The 26513-nt window shown below is 34.0% G+C and overlaps 4 protein-coding genes across 4 annotated transcripts; 1 reads left to right on the top strand and 3 right to left on the bottom strand.

Moving 5' to 3' along the window:
• Positions 1–623: 623 nt before the first annotated feature.
• LOC125825927 (11S globulin seed storage protein 1-like) lies at positions 624–3555 on the bottom strand. The gene is made up of 4 exons (XM_049505214.1): positions 3179–3555; positions 2235–2500; positions 1325–1807; positions 624–986 (listed from the first exon to the last, which is right to left on the bottom strand). The coding sequence occupies exons 1-4, from the start codon at positions 3519–3521 to the stop codon at positions 624–626; spliced, it is 1455 nt and encodes a 484-aa protein (XP_049361171.1). The 5' UTR covers positions 3522–3555.
• A 1726-nt stretch (positions 3556–5281) lies between these two features.
• Positions 5282–13268, bottom strand: LOC125826064 (PH, RCC1 and FYVE domains-containing protein 1-like). The gene is made up of 9 exons (XM_049505368.1): positions 12901–13268; positions 11481–11567; positions 10057–10146; positions 9885–9971; positions 9686–9790; positions 6921–8996; positions 6605–6751; positions 5729–6141; positions 5282–5456 (listed from the first exon to the last, which is right to left on the bottom strand). The coding sequence occupies exons 1-9, from the start codon at positions 12946–12948 to the stop codon at positions 5282–5284; spliced, it is 3228 nt and encodes a 1075-aa protein (XP_049361325.1). The 5' UTR covers positions 12949–13268.
• Positions 13269–15447: 2179 nt separating this feature from the next.
• LOC125825892 (probable methyltransferase PMT3) lies at positions 15448–20459 on the top strand. Its single transcript, XM_049505188.1, has 8 exons — positions 15448–15651; positions 17489–17925; positions 18080–18244; positions 18351–18533; positions 18640–19234; positions 19367–19479; positions 19587–19807; positions 20095–20459. Exons 2-8 carry the CDS (start codon positions 17662–17664, stop codon positions 20414–20416), a joined length of 1863 nt encoding a protein of 620 aa, XP_049361145.1. The 5' UTR covers positions 15448–15651; positions 17489–17661; the 3' UTR covers positions 20417–20459.
• Positions 20460–22382: 1923 nt separating this feature from the next.
• On the bottom strand, positions 22383–25931 carry LOC125826013 (polyubiquitin-like). Its single transcript, XM_049505309.1, has 2 exons — positions 25784–25931; positions 22383–23637 (listed from the first exon to the last, which is right to left on the bottom strand). Exons 1-2 carry the CDS (start codon positions 25829–25831, stop codon positions 22477–22479), a joined length of 1209 nt encoding a protein of 402 aa, XP_049361266.1. The 5' UTR covers positions 25832–25931; the 3' UTR covers positions 22383–22476.
• Between the last annotated feature and the right edge of the window lie 582 nt (positions 25932–26513).

Here is a 26513-nt window from a genome sequence, read left to right as displayed (position 1 = left end):
TGTTTACAAAATTACCCTTCACTTTATTTAAACTTTTTAAATTTTTCTTTGTGAGCTTTAGTTATTCATTTTTTAAAATAAAACTTTTATTTTTTTTAACTTAAATATTTTTGTTTATGTATTCCCATGATAAGTACCATGTGTATTTAAAAATATAACTTTTTTCTTATTTAGCTTAAAAATAGAACTTTCCTCTTAAGTTTATTAAAGAGAAGAAAATTTATGAGAAATCAAAATAAAATAAACATAAGAATTAGTCAAATAAATTCATAAATAAAAATTATATTTATATAGTATAATTTTTTAATAGAAAAATATGTATAATTATCATAAAAATAAGGAGTAGTAAATATTATTATACATGGTATTAAAAAAAATGTAAATATACATAAATGTAAAAAATGATATATAAAAAGGATTTAAAGGGACATATTTGTCATTTACCTATTCTATCTCGGGATAAGTTATCCCGGGATTACTATACCACCCATGGGGAGGGATAACTTATCCCGGTACTAATTATTAATCCCGGGATAAGTTATCCCGGACTTGCCAACCAAACAACATAATTTTTTTTTATCCCATCACTATTTCCTTATCCCATCACTATTATTTCTAATCCCTCACACCAAACGAGCCCTAAGTTCATCCCTATTATACTTCAAGCTCTTAGCCTCTTGCCTTGAAATTTGGTATGAATTCATGAGGACTTCCTCTGGCATGGCTCTGATAGCCGATAAACGTCCGGCTAACGGGCTAATCATCGCGTTGTCATTGGTCTTGAAAGCGATGTAATCGAGCCCTTGCTCCCCTGCCTTCTTCACTATAGCAAAGTTTTGAGGCACGACGATAAGTTGCCCCTGTCTCACCTCATCATCAAACACGGACTTCCCCGCGTTCCCAACCACCTGGAACCGGCCACTTCCACGGATGATATAGATGATTGAGTGAGCGTTCATGTTCCAATGTGGTGCCACTATAGCATTCTGTAATACGTGCAAAAATGTGACGAGGAATTTAACTTATATACACTGATCATATACAATAACACAATTAGAACCGTTTTTTTCAAGTGACTAACTCCTATTGACATATTAGTATGAACAATCACGTGTAGTTATCTCAAGCTACTACTAATTTGTAACTTGTGACAACTACGTGTAGTTATCTCAAACTACCTGTTATTCATAGTGATGAATACATGCATTTATATCGAGTTACTATAGTTCAGAGTAAGAGTATATAAAAGTTAAACTCTTTAATATGAAAAGTTGAATTGTCAGTATATAAAAGTTTAAACTTTTTAATAGAAATAACCACTTACGTTGTAGAGGGTTCCTCTCTCAGCGCTGAGCTGGAGCCAGTTAAGGACGGGGAGAGTGTTGCTGTTGACGGTGCTTATGCGTCCGCCACGTGGATTGTACACGTCAGACCTAGAAGGACGGCCAATGTTCTCCCTCAACTTCATTGTGCAAAAAGTTTCTTCCAATCCATTAAGAGGAATTCCTCTTCTACTATGCCATTCTCTTTCTTCTTCTTCTTCTTCTTTAGCCTCCGGGAGGAGGAACCGAAGGTTCTCAGCCTGGACAATAACGCCCCTCTCGGGGGCCTGTTCCTGGATCTTTCGTATAACCTCAACGTCTACATTGAATGCCTCGGAGAGAACTTGAGCATCAAATCCACTTAACATGTTGCCTCCTTTCTCTTGTTCAGATCCTCTTCTTCCATATTGGCTGCCTGTCTCTTGTTGTCTTCCTAATACTTGTTCTTGTACACCACGTTGAGGATTCCCAGCTAGGAAGAATTTCTGCCAAATTCAAAATCAATCAATAAAAAAAAAATGAATTAAGTACCATGATTTTGTTACAATATCCTTGAGTCGAGGCTCGTCTTATCATAAACAACTTCTCTATCTCTGAGGTAGGGTTATGTTGATTTTGTTACATATTTTGTGTCTAATAAGTAAAACATGTTATAAATGAATGATTTACTATTTATATATAACTATATATAAGAGAGTGATTCAAAGATTTTACTAGCTAGTATAACTCTATGTGGTTCCAATTTATCTTGTATCTTGTGAAAACAACTACTTCCTTTATCCCAATTTATGCAACAGTTTTGATTGGACATGAAAATTAACACTTGAAAGTCTGGTTTTTGAAATTCGTGGCCTAAAATATGTATGTTGTAAAACGAAAAATATTTAGAAACGTATCATTCTTTTTAATTACCCTGAATGTGAGATCAAGTTGATTGGCAACATTAGAAGTGTCAATTAGTGAGACACTAATAATAGGTTCTTCACCATCATTGTATGTCCAATGAGTAACTCCAGCAGGCAATGCAAGAATATCTCCCGCCCGAAAACGCCTAACTTTCTGGTGACGATCGAGTGATCTCTGCCCTCTATCTCCTGACCGCGCCCTACGATCAAGTGGCGACTCTGTTTCAAATGTCTCTGCGCAGCCTGGGAATATTGTTGAATGAACTCCACTTCCTACATTCATCAAAATAAATGTCAACTAAAACCATAACACAAGCTAAGCTATACTACATAAGAGTAGTAGAGTTGCCTCAGTCAGTGACAGATTCAGAATTTTTATGTGACTGACGATTTTGTTTGTACTTGAATTTAAAATGTTATGATGTTATTTAGAGTACGAGAGTCAAAATACTTTTTTTTTTAAAAAGAAGAAAAGAAACTAACTCAATTTTTTAAAAAGTGAATTCAAGAATAGATTTTCTTAAATAAATGTATATATTTGAAAACTAAATAAAGAGTCTCAAAAATTGATTTCTTCAATTTTTTGAAATAAATTTTATATATTTAAAAACTAAATAAAAAGTAGAGAAACATACAAAAATAGATTCTTCAAATTTTCTCAAACAAACTTTATATATATTTGAAAACTAAATAAAAAACATGAAGAAAATTACAATAATTAATAAATCAGGAATATCTATAAAATATTTAAGAAAATTGTGGTCAAAGAAAAATATCTTTAACAATGCGAAAAAGTACTTGTGTCGTATAAAACAGAACGCCTAGAATATTTGTTTAAGTTTTGAATTAAAATGGTGGTTAACCGAACCACTGAAATAGACCTTACTCGATTCAAATCTGAATTAGTTAAATTTATATAATTTTATTAAAAATAAAAAATAGTAGAATTACCTTGAACAATATAGATGAGCTGGGGAGTGTTGCTATAGTAAGGCAACAAAAGCCCGTTGCGCCGGATCTCATGCCTAACGGCTTGAACTCCGGCGCACTCAAACTGTTCTTGGGTAGCATCCCAGAACTCAACTACACCCGCCTCGGACTCAAACCTACGGTTTGGTTCTTGAGCGTTCAAACGCTCAATTTGGCACTCGGTCTTGGACCTGAGTGCCCGATGCTGCTGCTGATCCTGCAGCCTTTGCCAGAACTGCTGTCGCTCAAAGATTTGAGCGAAGCTGAAATGGCAAAGAAAGAGAAAACAAAAGAAAAAACATAGGAAAGAGGACTTAGAAGCCATTTTTTTATAACTATAATTACTCTTCTTTTTTGTTGATGAAAAAATGGGGAAAATGGGTGGAAATTTATAGGGAAAAATTGAAGAAAAAAAATTGACACGTAATTGTTTGCATGGAATCAAAGTGTTTGATTGATTTTAACACATATGAAGAGGTTTTGTGTGAAATGTGGCATAATGAGTTGTTTCTTTTTGTGTTTTTATTTGCATGGAAGTTTGTTTTTATTCATAATGTTTATTAGGTGGGATTGTTGGTTTGGTGTTGCAAGTGTTGTGTTGCATCGCTTGTTTTTGGTTTTGATAGTCTTATCAAATGAGAGCGAGAGATCATTTGGTACAGAGATTAATAACGTATATAGGAATTAATAATATTGAGATTAGTAATTGTAGGAATTATTTTTTATCAAGCGTTTGATTCATTGCTTCTCAGCTAATTTTGTGTTTGGTTTAAAACTCTACAAAAAAATTTCTTTCCAATTATATCCTTGAATTATTATGAAATTTTCTATTTCATGTAATTGAGTCAAGGTAGATAATTGTCGGACAATATTTTTTTTTATGGTCTTCTAACTAGCTAGGAAAAGAACAATTATGTCGTCATTTTTGCTATTTTCTCACTTGATTTATTTGAGGGTAAATAATTGTCATCTTAGTAACACACACTGAGATCAACAAATAATACATTAAATTAAGATCACAAACGTCATGAGGTCATATATAAGTCTTTTCAATTAGTAAATGTTAAACAACTCACATTTCAAATATTGTATTGATTTGTAATGGATTTATTTAGCAACAAACAACTTTCTCTAAATAATAAAATTTATAAGGTAATTTATTTAAATAAATTTACTAGTACAAATATAAAACATAAAATCAAGAAAATGATTTAGGGGTATTTTTGTTTTTACATATATTAATCTCATGGTATAAATCATATGTATTACTAATACCACCAAATGTAAGGTATTAGTTATACACACCGAATAGGGTGTATAACTCTAATACATGTATTAGTTATACATAGACCCCAAATTCCTACCAAACATGGTACTAAAAAATATCATACATAATACATGAATTATTTCTTCTAATACGTACTCTACCATTGTTGTGGCGTACCCTATGTGTATTTCCCCATTTCATTAATAGGTCTTTTTATAACACAATCGAACTTCCTTAACTTTGGTGGTATGAAGTATAAGTACTCAGTTAGATACAAAAAAATAATGTGTTTTGTACCTTATAAAATAGATATTGTAATTATAAAAAAGATAATATTGATCTTAGTTCAATTACTTATCTTTGGCATGTTTTAGACGATATTCAATCACCATTCACCACTAAAGGAATATAGTGGAATAAATGAGATCCCTCCGTCTTAATCAGAGGTCTCCATTTGAGCCCTAAAACAAACAAAATCCTAGCGCGAATCTGATCGATTTAATCGAGCCAGTGAGTTTAAGAAACCAGATGAAAAAAAAAATATTCAATCACATCAAATTCAAGTGTCAGACTACTAACTAAGAAACAATCTATAATTTGTATACATGTGAGTTCTCAAGAGGATAAATTTATTTTTGTGATGATTTTGGGGGCTAAATTTATCCTTCAAGTCCAAAATACATGTCAGTTCTAAAAAAAATCTATAAGGCATACAATATACCAACTTCAAGCTCGTTGAGTCTAAATCTTGAACCCGCCTCTATGCTAACAGTAACAACTAAGCTGGACAAAATTAGCAATCACTACGTCCATGAAGACTATGATGCTTCGCTATTTTCTTGTGGTGGTGGTGCTGGTGATGCTGGTGATGCGGGTGATGAATCAGTAGTAGTAGATGCAACGTTTATCTTCGGAGGGCTGTACTTTTTCAGTAGCCTGTCTTTGTTTTCTTTCCACCATTCTTCTGCTTGTTGCTCCGCAAACCTTCGTTTACTGCAAGAAATTGTTTAATCAACAAACAGTACATTTTATGTGACGATGTTTGACAAGGCACATTGTTTAAGAAAGAAAGATAGTCTCTTTTGAAACCTGAGATCTAAAACAAGTAATAGATAATTGTGTGGCTATAAATCATGTCACAGATAATATAGGAAAATGTTGTTCTTCTTTGGACAAACTAAAAATAAGTGTGCCAGATAAAACGAGACAGGGATTGAGGGAGTACAAGTAATCAAAATTGCAACAGAGGAAATTTAGTTAAATACCTGAATCTAACTCGTTTGAAGATTTTGGTGCCATTTGTAAGTTGAAGGAGAGTGACATAGACGCCAGGTTCAAATTGTTCAATAACTTCCTTTTGTCCCTCTCTTGGAGCTCTAGGTGACCCCGAGAAACTTCTAGGAGTTGATTGTCCATGGTTTTCACGTACTGTTCCATCGACACTGTGTGACGTATCATGGATTCCAGCAGCATCCCAATGATCATTTCTTATGACAGACTCCGATATATTATTTCTGTGTGTTGGTTTCTGATGACTATACGACGTGTCTGGTTGCAAAGAAGAGCTGTCTTCTTGATTCCCAAATGTATTAAGAAATGATTCAACTTGAGCATGTATGGATTTGATGGCTGGACTCTCAGAGATATCAGGAGGCAGTTCTTGTGTCATATCTTTCAGCTGAAGTAACAGAAGACACGATTAAACGCTCCATTATCATGACATGAAGACGTAATGAAAAAAAGAAATCAAACTTCTATACACGAAACAACCGTGTGGGAGTTGAACCCCCCATAAAAATGACAAGAACAAGCAAGTTATAGGAATTTGGATGATTTCGTTCAACTAAAGTTATATGATGTTGAACCTGTCTGTTGCTCGGACTCTTGTGAAATACCATTGGGTGCATGTCGGATCCTCCAAAAGTAGTGTATTTTTGAAAAATCAGACACAGGTGAGGTAGTAGTTTTGGAGAGTCCGAGCAATATCTAAAGATTGTACCCAACTAACGATTGTCTTCGAGGTAAAATATGAAAGAGGCAAACATTTTGATAGATGTATCTAAAAATAACTAAATGGAATTCTGAAGATGAGGAAAATATAACACAAATCATAAACGTAAGAGAAGCAATTTGAACATTACTTGAATAGTAATAGACTTCATGGTTTCCACCGCGACATTACACTTTGATGCTCTCTCTGCAACCAACCTAGACGATTCTTGAGAACTTTCCTTCAATTTTCGTAGTTCAGCATCTTGTCCGTCACTTTTCTGCTTTAAACTTTTGATCTACAAATGTAAACGAGACAACTAATAATGATACCTCCAAGGGCGGCTCCATAAAAATTGGTACTTTTTCCCCCTACAAATTTCAATATTTTCCTCTGGATAGGTCTAGACATAAAGTTCATCAATTAAATGATAAATCCTCTTGTTTTATATGTGAAGAGTTCCATACCTGATTTTGCAATTTGGCAACTTCTTGGTGCAATACGTCATTTGTCTTTCTAAGACTATCAATGACACCCCTTGAGAAAACAGGCGCAGGGGAGCGTGGAGGACTTGGCCTTCTCGAGTATGGTGAAGCAGGTCTAGAGTTGGACGAAGGAGGCGGAGGCTGAGGCTGAGACTGAGGCTGAAGTTGAGATGGTGCTGTCACGACAGGCTTCAAGGCATATTGAAGTGCACTAAGTGAACTAGGAAAAGCGATATCTTTTAATTGCAAAAGTGAGGGAACTTGTGAAGCTCTCACTATACTGAAATTATCTGATTTGATGCCAGGCCTCATAGACTTGACTTCGAGGTACTTAATTGGTTCGATCGTGGGAGAGAGCAAAACTCTTGATATTTTCGCCTCGCCCCTGTCTAACTTACTATTCTCTATTGGTCGATGAGAGGAATTGAATTTTTTAACAAAAAGTGAGGAATTTCCTTCGGAAGCCTTTTTCAATTTCATGTAGCAAGAGTCACAAACGCGGTGTGGTTTACCTGGAGTTGGAGCCAGTGCAGCTTTCAGTGCTTTTTTCGAACTGCAAGCATGACAATGCACTAGTCCACAATTATAACAGTTGTGCCTCTTTCGCGTAAACCCAAATGCTTGTCGACAACCCGAGCAAACAGATTGATCTGCTCCAGACACCCACTTATGAATGCAAATGCTGGCAGTATAATTAGAGCCACATGCTATGTTCTTCACATGCCTGTCTTTTAAGGCCTCGATTAATGTTGGACTGTTGCGATCTTCAGTGTCACCATGACCTAACCTTCCGTTAGCACCTTTTCCCCATGTAAAGACTTCACTTCTTGATGTAAGGACAGCAACATGGAACGAGCCACATGTTATTTCTTCAACAAATTCACCTACCAATCTATCTTGTACAAGAGAAGGAGCCTTCCCATCAGCCTGTGGATTTCCAAGCTGACCATATGCATTGCTTCCCATGATGAAGACGTGACCCGATGTGGTAAGACCAACGGTTATATTATGTCCACATGCTAACTGATGAAAGTTGTAATCGATAAGTGCAGAGACACAGGTCGGAAGCATATAAGCTTCTTTATTTCCATGGCCTAATCTATACTTATCGCCATCTCCCCAGGTGAATAACTTTCTCGTGGGAAGATTTCCACAGTTGTGGTTCGTGACTTCCACGATAGCAGCAGTGTGCCACACACCGCAAGCAACTTTAATAGTCTTAAGTCCATTCAGTGATTGAACTTCCCTGGGATACGGTACAGTTACACGATCACCATGACCTAAGGCGCCATATGTTCCATCCCCAAATGTGAATAGTTTTCCATTTGCAGTTGCCAATGCTGAATGCCAGGTACCACATGCAACCGATAAAACTTGAAGCCCTTCCAGAGGACCGGAAACTCTCTTAGGTATCCAGTGGCTAACATCATTTCCATGCCCAAGAAGTCCAGCATTGTGTGTTCCATCACCCCAAGTATATAAATCGCCCATCGTAGACACAGCACAGGTATGAAACTCTCCACACGAAACAAAATCGACATTTGTAACTGCCAAAAATTCAACAAGTTTTGGGCGGCTAAAGTCCCTTTCAACTCCATGACCAAGTCTGCCCCCGGATTCTTCACCCCAAGTGAAAACCTCTCCTTGCCTTGTAACAAGAGCAACGTGTCGTACACCACAAGCAATTTGATGAACATCAAGAACCACATTTGACTCCAAAGGTTTAGGAGTAAGTACATCATGTTTAACAGGAATTGGATTCCCTGTCCCGTCTTTTAATGCTCCATCACACCAAATCTCCCCCCACACATAAACATCACCTAATGATTCTATGTCATCTGGCCCCGAACCCCCACTCGAACAACTTGGAGTGCTAGAGACGCTAATACGGAAACCATCCGAACTTGTTCTTACTTGCATATTTCCACGTTCAGACCCTACATCTGAGCATCGCACATTCGAGGAAGTTTCATAACCATATGGATCAGCAGAAGTCCAATCCCGAGAAATAGTTTGGCTGAAATCTAGTGATGCACCACATGGAGTGGAATTTTGTAACTGCATATAAAATCATAGAGAGAAGATGTCAAAATATGTTACAATAAAACTGCTAAATGGTAGTTAATGACTGTAGAACCTTAACGCACACAGAGAAGCTGATCAAATGGCATGTCTAGTAACTACCATATGTAAATACAATACTTATAAACAAAAACAAGTTAACCATCCCCCATGTATTAAGTTCATAACATCTTTGAAACAAAAAAGTTATGAGACAAACTTGTATATAGTCTCAAGCATCTTTTTCCACAGTTCAATCTTAAAAAACGAACTATGATGTTGCCTTCACATCTTCTTTCGTTAGACATGCAACAGTTGAAGGGTAATGCTATTCCTTGAAAGAAACTTCAAGAAATGTGATGAAGTAAAGGTCACAGATCTCTCATCATTGAATATAAACAACGCATTTAGTGCCGGATATCTAGTCAAAAGTGGTCAATTTGTGCATGGTTAAAAAAAAACAAGAACATATCCAGTGTAGTCCCACAAGTGGGGTCCGAGGAGGGTGGGGTGTACACAGTCCTTACGCCTACCTTCAGGTAGAGAGAGTTTTCTCTGATAGAGCCTCGACTCATGGTAAAAAATGAAAAAGAGAAAGTGACTTCCACATGGTACAATATGTAAGATAGATGTAAGAGATGAATAGTTGGTTGATTTGACCTTAAAGTTCAAGGTTAAAAACTTACATCAGTAATATCACTCCTAGTACGTCTACTACGAGCTTGACCAGCTGAAATTATATTCTTTAGTCCAGCAATCCAAATCTCCGCTTCGATCTTATCCTTGCAGATCTTCAAAATGAAAATGATAATTAACAGTCACCTTAGTAAAATTTTCTCCAAACAATATTCATGACAGCAAAAACCAAATTATCTATTCACCAACCAGATCTAGAGATCTTTCGCCATTGTTGTATATAAGGGAAAATGACAAGTACTCCTTCTCTGGGCGCAAAAATCTTTTAAAAACAGGCTGCATAGACATATTCACATGCAAAGTTCACATTAATAGGTAAAAGAACTCTTTGCAAAATGTAAACGCATAATCATTAACTCACAGTTCTCTGGCCAGGAATAATTTTTGAAACTGCTGATAGCTTTAGATTCCTTTCTGATCCACGAGAGTACCAAATTAATGTTGTTTCATCCTGGCAGTACCAAAAGTAAAGCTGTAATCTTCCATCAGATATCATATAATTTCAGAAATCAACTTCATGATCTGGCTTTTTGAGTGAGCTAGAAAGCCAGATGCATATTTGAACTGATAAGGCGCTTTCATCAGTTCAGACACCGGACGAACTCAGGAGCAGCCGAAGTAGTAAGTTACAGTGTTATCAAAAGCAAAAAGGGCAAAAGAGCTTTAAGGTCCATTGGAGCTTTAAGCGCAAAACACAAATAAAGCATGACCTTTAATTAAAAAAGGTGCAAATGGAGAAAAATACACATATATTATGTTTAGTCCAGGACTAATAATTACAAAGGAAAAATATGTCTTAAGCGAAGCAATGCACTCAATACATTTTGAGCCTCGCTTCAGGGCTTAAGCGCGCCTTTGACAACACTGGTAAGTTACAGAAAGAAAACGAGAAGCATATGGCACGAGACTCTTGGATGGAACAGAAACTTTAAGGAACTTGAAATGAACTATGACACGACTGGCGTCACCAATCAAGCAGCTACTAGCAAAATAACCAATAGAGATTCATGTAACCAGAATTACTTTTACTTATGAACAAAACAATGACAAACAGTTGCTAATAAATACAAGGAAAAATGTTATGTATACTAAACACTCAAAATAGCTTTCTTGGTACTACCAACTATTTGATTCACTTTCAAAAGAACCTCGGCTTCACTTTCAAATATTTTACAACAACATATCCCGTGTGATCAAACAAGTAGGGTCTGGAGAAGGTAGAGTGTACACAGACCTTACCCCTGCTTTGTGGAGGTAGAGACCTTGTTTTCGAAAGAACTCAATTCAAGTGCAGAAAATTTAAGTGGCTATGAAAAGGGTAATACGACTGTGAAGAAAACATGTCAATTAATAGGGAAAGCAGGACAAAACATTCAGTTTCAAATACTTTGACTTAGTAAAAGGCATTGCAATAACATAAACTTTTATGCAAGTCAAATGGGATGTATGGAGTATTTTTTTTTCCCTTTTGGAATTGAAACCCCATATTCCGCTGTGAGAATAGCCTTGAAGACCTACTTTAAGTTGTAGTACCTCGCAATCAAACTATTGCGATCAACCGATTCTTATCCCTTGGTGTTTGATAGCAAGTATACAAAACTATGGTATTCCTTAAATGGCTTTTCTTTCAAATTCTTGTTCTTAGAGAGAGTCTTCAGTTAATTTGTAAATTTCTGGACAAGAATAATAAGTTCATATAGAAGCTCTCAGATTGCAAACAGTGTAAAAATCATAAAAAGCACATTACTAGTTGATATGAAGCTCAGAAGTAATGCAATCAATTACCGGAGAAACTCTGAAAGGGCAGAACTTTGGCTTCCCCTTCCGGCTATACTTAATTAGCTGTGTGCCTTTCTTCAACGTAATTAGCCCCTTCAAAATAAGTGTTAAGTGAGAAATAAGATCACTGGAAAATCAAGAACTTTATGATAATTATGTTGTAATGTCTATGAAATTTGAAAAACAACATGAAAATTCTATATATTCAAAGTCATGAGAAAACTGTTGTTGCCAACTGAAATTCAAGCATTATGAGTTTTAACATCATACCATTTTATAAAAGCATACCGTACCCATACTTTATTTAATCTTAGTGAAGCACGACTGTTCGAGATATTAAATTGCAATTGGCATCTATACATTTTCAATGATGGAACACTAGGAAGACAAGGACGCATTTGCAAAAAAATTCTCTGCCTTATGTTGCTAAGTCTAGTCGAGTTAGTAAAATAATTGTTTTAGTATTGTCCAGATTGGTCGAATAAACAACAGCCACAATGATGGAGCCATGGTGATTGAGGCACCTTTTGAGCTAAAGTTCACGGAGACAAAACCGTGAGGCCTGAAAAGTTGGGCTAGAGCGGACAATACCTTCACAGTTGTGCCTGAGGCATTACACATGGAAGCTCATTTCACTTAAGTCGTCTACTCACTAAATACTACATAACTAGCTACATATGTGACACTTTTATCTGTTTAATAACAAGTTTATTTCACTCAATTCATCTACTCATGCTAAGCAAAGAATAGGGTATAATTCGTGTACTGAATTTGCAGAAATTAGAGCAGATGAACACCATTTCCCACAAGAGTAATACAATCCTTTGGTCAGTTGAAGAACACCCCTCATTAGAAAATTATACTAGGAATATAGGTTAAACATTACTTTGTTAGAGTCTACGGTAAAAAAAACACCTAAACTATAATATTTAAGCGAGTTTCATACCTCAACTATCACTCCATTTGTATTAAAATGCACCTCAATGCTGTGTTGGCCTACACGCGTCTGTTGTTGACCAGGAACAAACAATTGGCCAACTCAACATCGAGGAGTGTTTTAATACAAAGGTAGTGGTAGTTTATGTAGGGAAAGAGAACAATGCATAGTTGAGGTATGAAAGTCCTGAAAAATGATAGTTTAGGTGTGTATATGACCATTAAGTAGGTGTTTGGATTGACTTACTTTTAGTGACTTTTGGCTTTTGGGTAACTCATAAGCCAAAAGTTAAAAATTGGGTGTGATTCACAATTTTTCACTGTGAAACTACTGTTTTCAGATAATCACAATTTTCATAGCGAACTTTCACCTTATTAGTGAGTGATCCAATTCCTCACCTCGTAATCCTCTACCCCTTCTCCTACCCCATAATTTTTTTAAAAACAAAATAAAAATTCTGACTTTGCTACTGATACTCGGAAAATATACCTGGTCAATGTCGCGGTCAGGATTGCCATAACTAGCAGGATCTGCCATTCCATCTGAAACAAATCTTGGCTATCCACCAAAGAAGCCTATTTGTTGTCCTCCCAACCATCAACATATTCATCATAGATACCAATGCAATCTTCCTTGGCCTATCATTAATCTCTTCCGACCCTAATTTTTAAAACTGATCCCTTTTTCCCAAAATAGAAACTTTTCGATACTATGATCCACCTACATTCACCAAATTAAAACCAAAATTCGATCGAAAAAATTCAAGATTTTTTTGAATTCATGTTACATTGATGTAGATTGCTAGTGGGTAAATGTTGAAATTTAGAAAAATTTTGAGATTAGATCAGAGGAAGCAAAAAGAAAAAATTGGAAAGAAGCAGAAAAAAAAAAGAAGAGAAAATAAAGTGACAGCAAGTTTAGGGGAACCTTACATTTTCGATTTTGGCGCGCTTATTTGGATCATTTTATAACCACCTTATGTAAACATAGTACAATATCTCACTGGTAAAAACTTATCTGCACCCGATAATTATACCAAACAAATGAATATAAGACATATGTCAAAGGTTAATTGATATGTTCTCTCACTTCATTATTTTTTAATTCGGAGCGAGTAAGTATTTATAATCCTATCTCTCCATGTTCCTCCAATCAGATGATTCAGAATTTAAACTCTATGACATCGTTTTCTTTGAAGACATGTTATATTGAGATTAGTTATTTTGGTATATATTATTTCTTATTGATGATTTGGCTGCTTGTATTGTGAATAACAACACATTGCATAATTTCTAAGTGAAGTTATTTGATTACAAAAATATCTTCATCTTATTTTTATTTAATAAAAGGGGGATTGAGGGATCTTAGGGATATTTTTGTCGATTTTATTTTATCTCGACCCTCTACCTTGTGTCAGGAATAGCTTGTTCTAATACTAGTTATTAATCATGGTATAGTTTATTTTAGAATTAATAACCATATAAGAGATAATATAGTACTTAATTTTAATTTCAAGATTATCTATACTTGTTCAACATACCAAATGACTCATATGGATCGATGAATTAATTGTCATGATAAAGGGTAACACATCTATCATGTTGTTTGAGATAAATTTTTCAATACACATAGTATTTATGATTTTCACGTCTATCTAATTAATCTCATGCAAATTGCAATGCATATACCTAAAAACGTTCACATTTTATATTTATATCAAATTAATAAATATACGATAAATACTTTTAAGAAAATAATTTCTAATAACTTATCTAAGTAAGTAAAAACTATTTTTCACTTCCGTTTATAAGTAAGTAAAAACTTAGTTTGGTTTTAACTTTTTTAAATATAAGGTGAAGTTTCACTTGACAAACACAAAGACCATATACCTATACATACTCTTTATTTGCATCAAACTAAACTAAGAATATTATATACATAAGTACTTTTGAAAGATAAATTTAATAATCTAACTGTAATAAAGTAAAATTATTTTCACTTTAACTTGTAATTATAGGATTAAAATATTTAATTTGATGTTAATATATGTAAGTATTTTCTCCTTATTATTTCATAAAAGTTCACATGTAAAAATGATTAAGATTTTTTTTTCACACTTGAAATTAAAATTCAAGATTTCTAGCTAAAACAAAAGAATCATATAATTCTTAAAAATGAATATGAGCATATGTCAAGCTTTTTTCTTTTTGTGATGAGCACCTTTTTAGCTGTCCTGTTGTTTATTTTTCTCAAACAACAGTCTAAAAAAAAAGAAAAAAAAAAAAGAATACCCAAATTTGTTTCAACTTATGTATTTTATTTATTAAAATTACTTTTAGAAAATAATATTTCTATATCTAATAAGCTTTTAACGTGAACATTCCTATTTTTTTTGGTTATTAATACTTTTCTATTAAAACTGAAAGAATATTTCTCATCTACCCTTCAAATCAAACCCATAATCAGTTACAAGTTTTATAAATTTTAGTTAGTATATAAGTCACGCGAATTGACACATATAATTAATATTTCTATTTATTCTATTTTATACATATTTAAATGTTGATTCCACAGAATTAATATGTCTATTTATTCTATTTTATACATATTTAAATGTTGATTTAACGACTTATGCACATTTAATTTTTTTTTAAAACGTAGATATCAATTGACACTACACCAACTGATCTTTGGTAACAATAAATTAATAACAATCGTTTAATTACTGCTAAATATATAATTTTTAAGACAATTAACACTTGTTGTAAATATCCTTAAAGTCTATAGCGACATTGAATCTAATAACACTTAATTAATATCAATAAAAACTTTAATACTCTTTGTTAATAAACATATTTATCATCACTAAAATATATTTTTATCATAGTGATCTATTAAGTCAAAAATAACACGTTAACATATTATGTCACCTATAAACTTCAAATATTAACTCCGCTTTTTAATATGAAAATTTGGAAAAAGAGTCCCATTAGTTAACACTTTTCACACTTGAAAAAAAAAAAAAAACTTAGATCTAATCCACCGTCACTCTCTCTGTCCTTCCATTTATTTTCTGCAGAAAAAAACACACACACACACAGAGTCTCTCTCACTCTCTCTCATCATATCCATTCCCTTTTTATAGCAAGTTTTTTCCACACTTACATCTCCAGGAACCCATTTGCATTTTCTTTTGGTCCCATTATTGGGTTTCCCTCTCATTATTCCTAATTCAGATCTGTAAGTTTTCTACTTTTCTTCGATCTGATTCAATTTTTGGGTTACCCATTAATACTTTTTGTATCGTATACCCAATTTAGATAAATGAGTAATGAGTAATGCAACTTAAGTATACTTCCAAAGGGGGTCTTTTTTTGTGTGCTTAATTTCTTGTTTTGATCTCTGTTTTTTGTGAATGGTGGGTTCTTTAATATGTGATTCCAGATCTGTGTTTCTTTGTTTCATGTTTAGTGATTTATATATGTGCCCTTTTCATGATTTTACAAAAAAAGAAAAAAAAAAGTGTTTTTAGGCTTTGACATTATGTTATTAAGCTCTAAACCAAACTTGAATATAGTTAGTTGGTCTTTTCATACAAGAGACGGAGTCGAGATTTGAACTTTATGAGTAGTAAATTGTAGGATAGTGACATGTTGCTTGGACTCTTTATGAACTTCAAAAAAAATGCACTACTTTTGGAGTATCTGACACACAGTTGTTGATATTTTTGAAATGTTTGAGCAATATAGCTGAAATCAGGTGTTAATGATTGGATTGTGAATTTAATTTTTGTGCATATTTAGTGAGTTTCTTAATACAAGTACAAGGCTTGAACTAAATCTACTGGATTTGGGTTCTTGTTACTCCCCTGCATCACACTATACATGTCTTGATGGAATTTTGCTTTTATCTTTTAGTACACTTTTCTTTTCATAGACCATTTAATAGAGAGAATGTGATTAATTGTTCACATTAGGTTGTGTGGTGTTCGTTAACATTCCCTTTCACTAATGATCTGCTCTTGGTTCACAAAATAGCTTATGGTTATAGAAAGTGGCGGAGCTAGGAATTTATATAAGGGGATTCAAAAATAATAATAATACTAGAATGTTACATTTGGGATTTTACGTGACCTAAAGCAAGTTTTGAATCCCTTTGCCAATGCACTAGGATCTTCTCTTATGTCAAGGGGATTCAACAGTTTATATACAACCAGAAAATCTCGTTTTCTATTTGCATATTATAATTTTATGATGAAGGGGATTCAATTGAACTCCTTGTCTATACATAGCTCCATCCCAGGTTACAGACACGTGTATTCGAAAACTAAGTGATTCACACTCTGACAGGGGCGGCTCAATGCTTTGTAAAATAAGGCTTATGCCTTAGGCCCCAAATTTTGGGGGCCTCAAATTTTTATCAAGAATAAATTACATGTGTTAATATTTTATAGAAAAAATTGATTATTTATGATAAAAAGTATAATATTTTAAAAAATATATTATTTCACCCACTTTAACATCTTTTGTATTTTGTTAAAAATAAGAATTAATAGTAAAAAGTGTTGAACAAAGTGAATTACAAATTATTTTTATTTGTTTTTAAATTTTAGTTTCAAGCATTACAACAAGCATATTAAAATGGGGGTATACCAAGTCATCAACTTCTTGAGATTCTATGTTTCTACTCTTATCTTTATTCAATATTTGTCAACTTATTACTTATAGAATTATGTTAACAATTCATATAATAATTGCCTTGAAAGGATGTTTTACAATGTTGAGCTGATAAAATCTTATCTAAAACTAATAACTGAAAAAACAATATTAAATATTAATAATTTTCATCTAAATAGTGTAAGAAAAATAAAAATTAAATAAATACATATACGAAGTTTGTTTATATTTTAGGCCTCGAATTGAAATTTAGCTTTAGGCCCCCAATTACGTTGAGCCGCCCCTGCACTCTGAACAGATCTGGAATAGCTGTTTGGTGACTGAAACTTTTTCTTTCTTTTTTTTTTTCCGGCCTACATTGCTGGATTAGTTTTTTATGGATAATGTATTCGATTTCACAGGTTGCTTCCTCAACATTGTAGATCAACTTTTCTCAAGAGTCTAAATTGTTTAATCTCCTTAGTCAGGATACTTGATTTTAATTGGTGCCTTATCTAGACAATTATGATATCAAAGAGCTGAAGTTGAAAAGAGAAAGTTAAGTTTTTCCACGGACACAAAAAAAAAAAACCAAATGATGCGAGGGAGATCAGATGGAGCGCAAAAGAAGCGCTTGTGGACTTTTGTAGGTATTGGGGCTGTCTTGGTTGTTTTCCTTTACATGTATTTTGGATCCAAGAGCGGTGGTGAGTCTGCTCTTGAGTATGGCAGCCGTTCTTTGAGGAAATTGGGATCATCTTATTTGGGTGGGGATGATAACTCTGATCTCAGCAGCAGGCAAGAGGAGAAGTTTGGACTGGAAGATGGTGATGGTGGCATCGTCCCTAAGAGTTTTCCAGTAAGTTTTCTTTTTTCATTTCACAGCCCAATGTTATGTCACAAAGCTCTCCTCCAACCGCCAAGAGTGGCTAATTGGAGGAAAGGATGACTTGCTGCATTTGGTTGCTTCCTTTGTTTGCCTTCTTAATTTTGTACTGGTCTTTCATTTGAAGGTTTGTGATGATCGACATTCAGAATTAATTCCGTGTCTGGACAGACATCTCATTTATCAAATGAGATTAAAGTTGGATTTGTCACTGATGGAGCACTATGAAAGACATTGCCCCCTGCCAGAAAGACGTTTTAATTGTCTGATTCCTCCTCCTCCTGGATACAAGGTGAATAGTCTGAAGCTATAGTGAAGTTAATCAGGACATATTTCCAAATTTACTAGTAGTTTTTTTCCGACACTTATATCATTTGCTCATTTATATGCTGCTATAGGTGCCAATTAAGTGGCCAAGAAGTAGAGATGAAGTTTGGAAATTGAACATCCCTCATACGCACCTTGCAAATGAGAAATCTGACCAGAACTGGATGGTTGTTAAGGGTGACAAGATAGTATTTCCTGGTGGAGGCACTCACTTTCACTATGGAGCAGATAAGTACATTGCGCTAATTGCAAATGTAAGGACTTTTTTTCTCTTTCTCACATATTGCAGAAATGTCAAAAATGGGAACCTAGTAATATATGAAATGTTAAACTTTATCATACCTGTAATCATGATTGCAGATGCTGAACTTTACAAACGATAACTTGAATGATGAGGGAAGGATACGGACAGTTTTTGATGTTGGTTGCGGTGTGGCTAGTTTTGGTGGTTATCTTCTATCCTCTGATATTATAGCAATGTCATTGGCACCAAATGATGTGCATCAGAATCAAATACAGTTTGCTTTAGAGAGAGGAATTCCTGCATACCTTGGTGTCCTTGGAACGAAAAGGCTTCCTTATCCAAGCAGGTCATTTGAATTTTCTCACTGTTCTCGTTGTAGGATTGATTGGCTTCAAAGGGATGGAATCCTTCTCCTTGAGCTCGATAGGGTACTTAGACCTGGAGGCTATTTTGCATACTCATCCCCTGAAGCATATGCACAGGATGAAGAGGATTTAAGAATATGGAGAGAGATGAGTACACTTGTTGAACGCATGTGCTGGAGAATTGCAGCGAAAAAGAACCAAACTGTCATTTGGCAAAAACCTCTAAACAATGATTGTTACATGGAAAGACCTCCTGGTACACAACCACCACTCTGTCGATCTGATAATGATCCAGATGCCGTTTGGGGTGTGAATATGGAGGCATGCATAACACCTTATTCTGAACGTAAGTGCTTGCCTCTTGTCTGTCTTATCAAATAGATGCATTTTTGTTGAGTGAAGGTTATAAGAAACTTGAAAGTTGCTTACTGTTAGTTTTCCTCGAAACCTTACTTCCTTATTGTCATCATTCTCTCAGATGACCACAAAGTCGGTGGAAGTGGACTGGTTCCTTGGCCAGCTCGATTAAGTAGTCCTCCTCCCCGTCTTGCTGATTTTGGGTATTCGAATGAAATGTTTGAAAAGGACACGGTAATTTGTTTTAGTAATATTGGTCAACTTATGCCATTTGATTCAGCACGAGCTTAAGTGCTCCATTACAAACTTAATGACTCCTTGCGTTCTTGGCTTATTAACAGGAGACTTGGAGGCAGAGGGTTGACCAATATTGGAGTCTGTTAAGTTCAAAGATTTCATCAGACACCTTGAGAAATATCATGGACATGAAGGCTAACTTGGGGTCATTTGCTGCTGCTCTGAAGGACAAAAACGTATGGGTCATGAACGTTGTACCCAAAGATGGACCCAACACTCTCAAGATTGTATACGACCGAGGCTTGATTGGCACAACTCATGACTGGTAGGTGGATAATCTTTCCTACTTTGTATAACCATGTTAGTCTGCTAGTTCGGCTTTGTGGCATAAATCTTTCGGCTTTAGGACATTGAACTGAGCATATTTATAAACACCTTAGTTTTTCTAGCCATTATGAAACTAATGTAGCTGTGCATTGTTATTCAAGTCTTTTCATGGTTGAGGAGCTCGGACATGAGTTATCAGTCTTATATTTTCCCCAGTAGAACATGATCATAGCCAAGGTGAATGTTCATTTGTAACATTAGTTGCACTTACACTCTTTTGTGCAGGTGTGAAGCATTCTCAACATATCCCAGGACCTATGATTTGCTCCATGCATGGACAGTCTTCTCTGATGCTGAGAAGAAAGGTTGCAGTGGTGAAGACTTGTTACTCGAGATTGATCGTATACTAAGGCCTACAGGTTTCGTTATCATCCGTGATAAACAACATGTTATCGAATTCGTTAAGAAGCATTTATCAGCATTGCACTGGGAAGCAGTTGGATCAACTGATTCCACCTCGGATCCCGAGCAGGACAACGATGAGGTCGTTTTCGTCGTGCAAAAGAAACTGTGGCTCACAAGTGGAAGCATCAGAGATACAGAATAGACAGCAGAATTTGTAACACATTTTGCTAATTCATTTTCTCTCTGCCCTTTAGGTTAAAGAAAAAAAAAATGTACGCCCTAAATGTCAGTTTGATTTTGTATTTGCGTGATATTTATTTCTTTTTTTACTCCCAACGCATTTTTATGTAAGTTTACAAACTGATAGACTACATAATGTATTCATAGGCTATTTTTTTTTATATAATCTAGCTGTTAAGGGTATTATATTATATTAATGTTTTTTAATATTTGATCATTTTGAGTTGCAAATTCTCGCGGAAGGTATAAATGATTACTTTTGTTCCTTCTCATTAATTATTTTTATTTTTATTTTACTATTTTTAATTTTTTTTCTTCATATTATCATTTATAAGAGATACCATTTTGTAATATTTTTATTATCGCAAATAGTGTATATTTATCTTTTTAATTAATAAATTCATTAAATTGATATAATTTAATGTAAACATTGGTTTTTTTTTTTACGTGAACGCTTATGTAACACCACCCAAACTACTAATTAGATCACATCATAATTAAATATCCATTATGAATCATCACAATCTCCAATATGTACAATCAACCAATTACTGAAAAATCATAAATTAGTGATCAATGATTTGCAAGATTCATTGCCTTTAGTATGCAAAATCACAAGAGAAAGATATTGTTACTTATAAATATTTCCACTTTTAAAAAACTAAAATAAGGTATTGTAATCATTTATTTTTCAATTTTACTTGACTATTTCAAGGAGATATATAATTAATACAATTTCCTTTTTAGGCGTGTCAAAATCTTAAATGAAAGATATTATACTATCCAAACATGTACTATAAAAATGAACAATACAAAAGGAAAACTAAACAAGAGAAATACCAAAACGGCGATAGCAAACATTACCCACAAAAAAGGCAATACTTCAGAGTGTGACTATGAAACCCCCTCTTTCCAAATCCCAAAATTTCATCAACTTTCTACCAATAATTTATCTATTGCTACTACTACAATCATCAAGTATTGTAAAATCAGAAATTTGGTCATGGCAAGTGATTAATGATTTGAAAGATCCATTAATTTTAGTGTGCAATTCACAAGACAAAGATGCTCCACAAACAACACTTCAACCAAATTCTCATATAAAATGGAATGTTGATGTTAATATTAAACCAACATTAGCAAGTTGTGACATGCACACTTCTGATTTCAGCAAGAAAGGCTTTTTCTATATCTTTGATTATGACAATTATAATGTTGTGTGTGACAAAGGGCATTTGTGTAGTTGGCATGCTAGGCCAGATGGATTGTATCTCTTTTCTGGTGGAAAACTTGATTTCTATTTTAGTTGGAGCTAAATTTTATTTTATTTTTGGGAAATTCACAACCTCTGTCTTTCGGGTGAGCACTCTGTGGTGAGTACTTTGTGGTAACCTGAGTATTGTTCATTATAGTGGTTGGAATTGAAGTTAATTGATGCTTTTATGTTAATGAATTTTTGTTTTTTCTAATAGTAATGGATTCACAAACAAGAATTTAGTATTTTTCTCTATTTTTTGTGAGCATTAGTTAGCCTATGAATATTTTGTAAATATGTTTGTCTGAAACGTTGTGACTATAATTTTTGTAGTAGGTATCTCGTGGAATTAGTCGAGGTACACACATGCTAGCCTGAACACTATGGTTATTAAAAAAAAAGAGTATTGGGAAGGTCGTGTTTACACAGACCTTACCTCAACCTTGTGAAGGTAGAAAGACTGCTTCCGAAAGATCTTGGGCTCAACTAAAATATATCAAAACATGTTTGGAGAGGAAATACAACAATGAGAAACAAAGAAAAAAGGGAAATGAACAATATCGATAACAAATAATGAATAAAAATATGCTAACTGAAGCAAAGAAAACAACAGATAACACTAGAACGAAATAAATCATCTAAAGATCTAAAACAAAACAACTTCAAGCCCTTCCAAATATCAACATATTTGTAACCAAACCAAAAAAATGCAGCAAAAACAGACACTTTCTGTCTTTATATACTACATAACTAAGTTGTCTGAACAATCAGCAAAGGATTCCCAACTCTGTTTTCTTTGTAATTCCATACTTACCGAGACAACATAAGTCGTTCAAAAGCTTGCCGCGTAGATATAGTTCCTTCACATTTAGTTTTAAGTCGTACTTGATCAACGTCTTCAAATGAGCAACGGATGTAAATCTGGAAACCACACCTTTAATCTTACGTAAACTTGTCTGGTGGTAACACCTCATGTTAGATTCCGGTTGGTAACTCATAAAATAAGGCAATGATCCTTCATAGATGTTTGCAGGAGGGGGAAGTCGTATATCAAAGATGATATTCGATTCCCTTGTAACATTGTAGCTAGCTAAATCACGGTGATCTAACAGACATTTTCCCTCATAGATAAGTTTTTGCAGATGAACCGGTATTTTTAGCTTCTTTAGAATCATGAGCTTCACATTCCTGATCAACTCGTGCCTGTGCACGTCTAGTGCTGTACTTCCATCACCCGTATTGATAAAGATCTGCATTGTTCTACACTTTACCAGTATGACGGACTCTTCGTTGATATCACACTGATATAATGTCTTTGAATCTTCCAATTTCTGTTTTCCCAAAAACAGATCCATAGAATTTTTTGGGTAGCCAACTCTGCTCTCCAAACTTCTTTTCATGTCGCGAACAGTTAAGGCAAGCTTGACTTCTATCTTTACAATTTTCTCCCATGGCATTACCATGGAAATAAGAAACTTGTCTCTCGGATACAAAACCATATGAAGCGTTGATCCACCATCGATTTTGTAAAAAGCAAAAGTTTTGTCATCATCAAGAAACCTTCCATCATGAATAAGAGAAAATTCTGTAGATTCTACTCCTTCACTGGCCCCAATCCTATATTTGACATCCTGGATAGTATCGGAAATCCTTGAACTCACTGTAATTGCATCAATAGCGTAAGGTCTCTTCACAAAAAATATCCTCGAGACTGAATTGTCGATAGAAGCATGAAGGAGGGAGTTTTTGGTAATGCCATAATCGACTAGCTTTAGTTCGTCTGCTAGCTCAACTCCTTTTGAAACTAGATGCTGAAGATATTCCGGTATGCCTTCCTTATCATGTAATAAAGATTTGATGTTTCGGATACTATCTGATTCCTTAACTCTTAAAGCAACTGTTTTATTGATCTTCAAGTAAATAGTCATCTGCAAGAAGATAAACAAAAGCAAAATGTGTATATATTGCTGCAAATATCGGTACTTAACATGTGTTAACTTAACAATCATAAACATCAGCAAAAGGAAACACTCTTAATCATGTCGTCAACAATGCAATTGTATCTTCCCTAAGAAAGTTCAAAATTCTATGCCACTCAACTGTACAACATCTATCGTGCTTAGGCCCCTTGTTTCCGTACCTAATGAAAGAGTCCACGGCCTGCCTCTCTAGTAGATGATTCATTACTGAAGTGAAGGAAAGGCTAGATCAATCAAAGGGGATACTATGAGCCCTCTACCCTACACATGTAACCAACTAGCATGGTTCACTAGTTCCACCGACTAGCTATGATGCTCGGACTCTTCAAAAATGTCAATTGGTTCAAATTCTCCAAAAGTAGTGTATTTCTGGAGAATCTGACACGAGTGTGGCATCAAAAGTGAAGAATCTATACAACTTATCCGACTAGAACAAAAGAGTGATTCAGTCAATACATAAGTGTGCTTGAAGTGGGTTGTGTGATGTCCCTATTTGGTTGGGCCCTACCGTCATGGCATAAACGCCCTCTTGCTACCCATATGTGAGCGTAAGGCGTTGTCTTGGCCTTTTCTAACCAAGATCTCTCCTAAATCAAATACATAACATGTGATCCAACTTATCAAAGATGAGATTCAAGAATCAACATAGTGATTTACAAAATAAATAATTATATATATATATATATATATATATATATATACATACTAGTCCTGGACACGTGAGTCCTGTGAAAGGTATGAATTACTGTCAAAATCATATTTTAATCAGTATCACAAGCTATTAAAAAAAATATAATTTAAAATAGATGAACAATCAACGTATTCAAATAACTTCTTTATTGTATGTCAAATGATTAGACATTTGATAAACCTGCAAAATTTAGTTTGGTAACTAAAATAATGAGTTACATTTTTATGTTATTAGGTCCAAACATATGATATATTAGTATGTGCAAAAATGAATAACAAAAATGATTAATGTTCTCATTTAAATGCACAACAAGAAAATTTCTACATATACCTTAAATTGATATCTATACTTCAAGTCTAACACCCATACAATTCTAAATGCTTCATGGAAGAAAAATTCTATAATGGAGAAAGAAAGCAAGAACGAAAAGTTGAGGATATTGCAAAGAAAGTCCTCATGTCCTGGAAAGAAAACTTTGTTATTGTTAGAGACAATATATCAACATAAGACTGTTCACTGTTTAATACTACACAAGTATTAAATTTACTCTCTTTTTTTCCACTGCCATTTTTTCCTCTTGATTACCAATTTTCAGCATTTTTTTGGTTATCCTCACTTGCAACTTCTAACTCTCTTATCTTCTCATGTTGAATTGTGCAATTTTCTTAATTCGATTTCCTATTGTGACCTTCCATCTTTGTAAGTTGGTTCATAAATAGCATTAGAAAATGACCCTTTAAATTCAAATTTTAATTCTGAAATTAATTTCTACATTAAAGTGATGAATGACTTTTCATATCATAACTTTTCAAATTCTTCTATTATGAGATCTATGATTACGATTAAAAGCAATATCAATGTACTCATTTATCAAGAAAATGATAATTTAATTATTAAAGGGCTTAAGGACTTCAAATTCTACCATTATGTAATTAAAATATTTATATTTAATCAAATTTTAATTTAGTAGAGGGGCAAAATAGTAATTCAACTTTTCACTTTGGAGCTTTCCAGTTATAATAATAATAATAATAATAATAATAATAATAATATATATATATATATATATATATATATATATATATATGTGTATATATATGCTATATTCATATTGAAATTATTGTGATCCATTGAATGAGATCTGTCGAACCCATTGACAATATGTTATATCAAATTTATATCTTAGATCCACCTCTTCTTGATCACACACTCATTCTCACAAAATCCTGAATCCGCCTCGGAGAGCTCGAAATGTTAAAATTGTGGCAAATAAGATCTCACACCCTACCCTACCCTACCAACCCACCCCCCACATTCATGCCCAGAACTACCAAAAACACAAAATCCATCACTAGAAAGATTGAATAACAAACAAAAAAAATAATATAAATTTAGAATTCTTACCTCCTTTTCTTCTTCATTAATTCTCATGTTTTTCATGCTTTGCTCCATTGAACCTTTCCAAGGCCTTGAATACTCCCTTGAGTTATTAGTGTTTTTATAGAGTGTACTCCAACTTTTGGGGGTGGAACAAGTCTAACAAAATTAGGCAATGAAAATAGAATCAGTCCAGCCTATTTACTTAAAATTAACCTATGAAAATATAATTAGTCTAATCCATTTAGATTTAAATGTAACGGGTCAATGACACTTATGCCCGTCATAAAAAAACTAAATAAATGTAAGAGGGATGAAAAAATATATATATATATTTATGTATTATAATATTCCCAAGTTATGCCCCTCGCAAGACTTCGATTTCTAAAGAACTTATGGCTAGGGGCGTTCATGGTTTGGTTATTAGTTTATAAAACCAAAACCAAACCAATTTAGTTGTTTTTTTAATTTCTAAAATCAAACAAACTAAACGGAAAAAAAAAACTGTCGGTTTGGTGAGTTTTTGGCCAAAAACATCCCTCAACTATACTCTATGTTTAAACCACATCCTTGCGATATCACAATGAACAAAAAACATTCCTCCATTATCTTAAAAATGGCAAGATTCATCCTTTAATTAGTTTTTGTCAAAAGAACTAACGGTTGATCAACCTACAAATCCCCTATTTTGTTTGCTCCCATTCTTCTCTTAGCTTATAGTAGTAATAGATAATCCTAACTAAATTGAATAAGCTAG

Source organism: Solanum verrucosum, unplaced genomic scaffold, assembly GCF_900185275.1.
Source record: "Solanum verrucosum unplaced genomic scaffold, falcon-dt-bn FXZP01000161.1, whole genome shotgun sequence".
NCBI classification, from domain to species: domain Eukaryota; kingdom Viridiplantae; phylum Streptophyta; class Magnoliopsida; order Solanales; family Solanaceae; genus Solanum; species Solanum verrucosum.
Note: the sequence above shows the minus strand (reverse complement) of the source record. Positions and strands in the feature narration are given on the sequence as shown.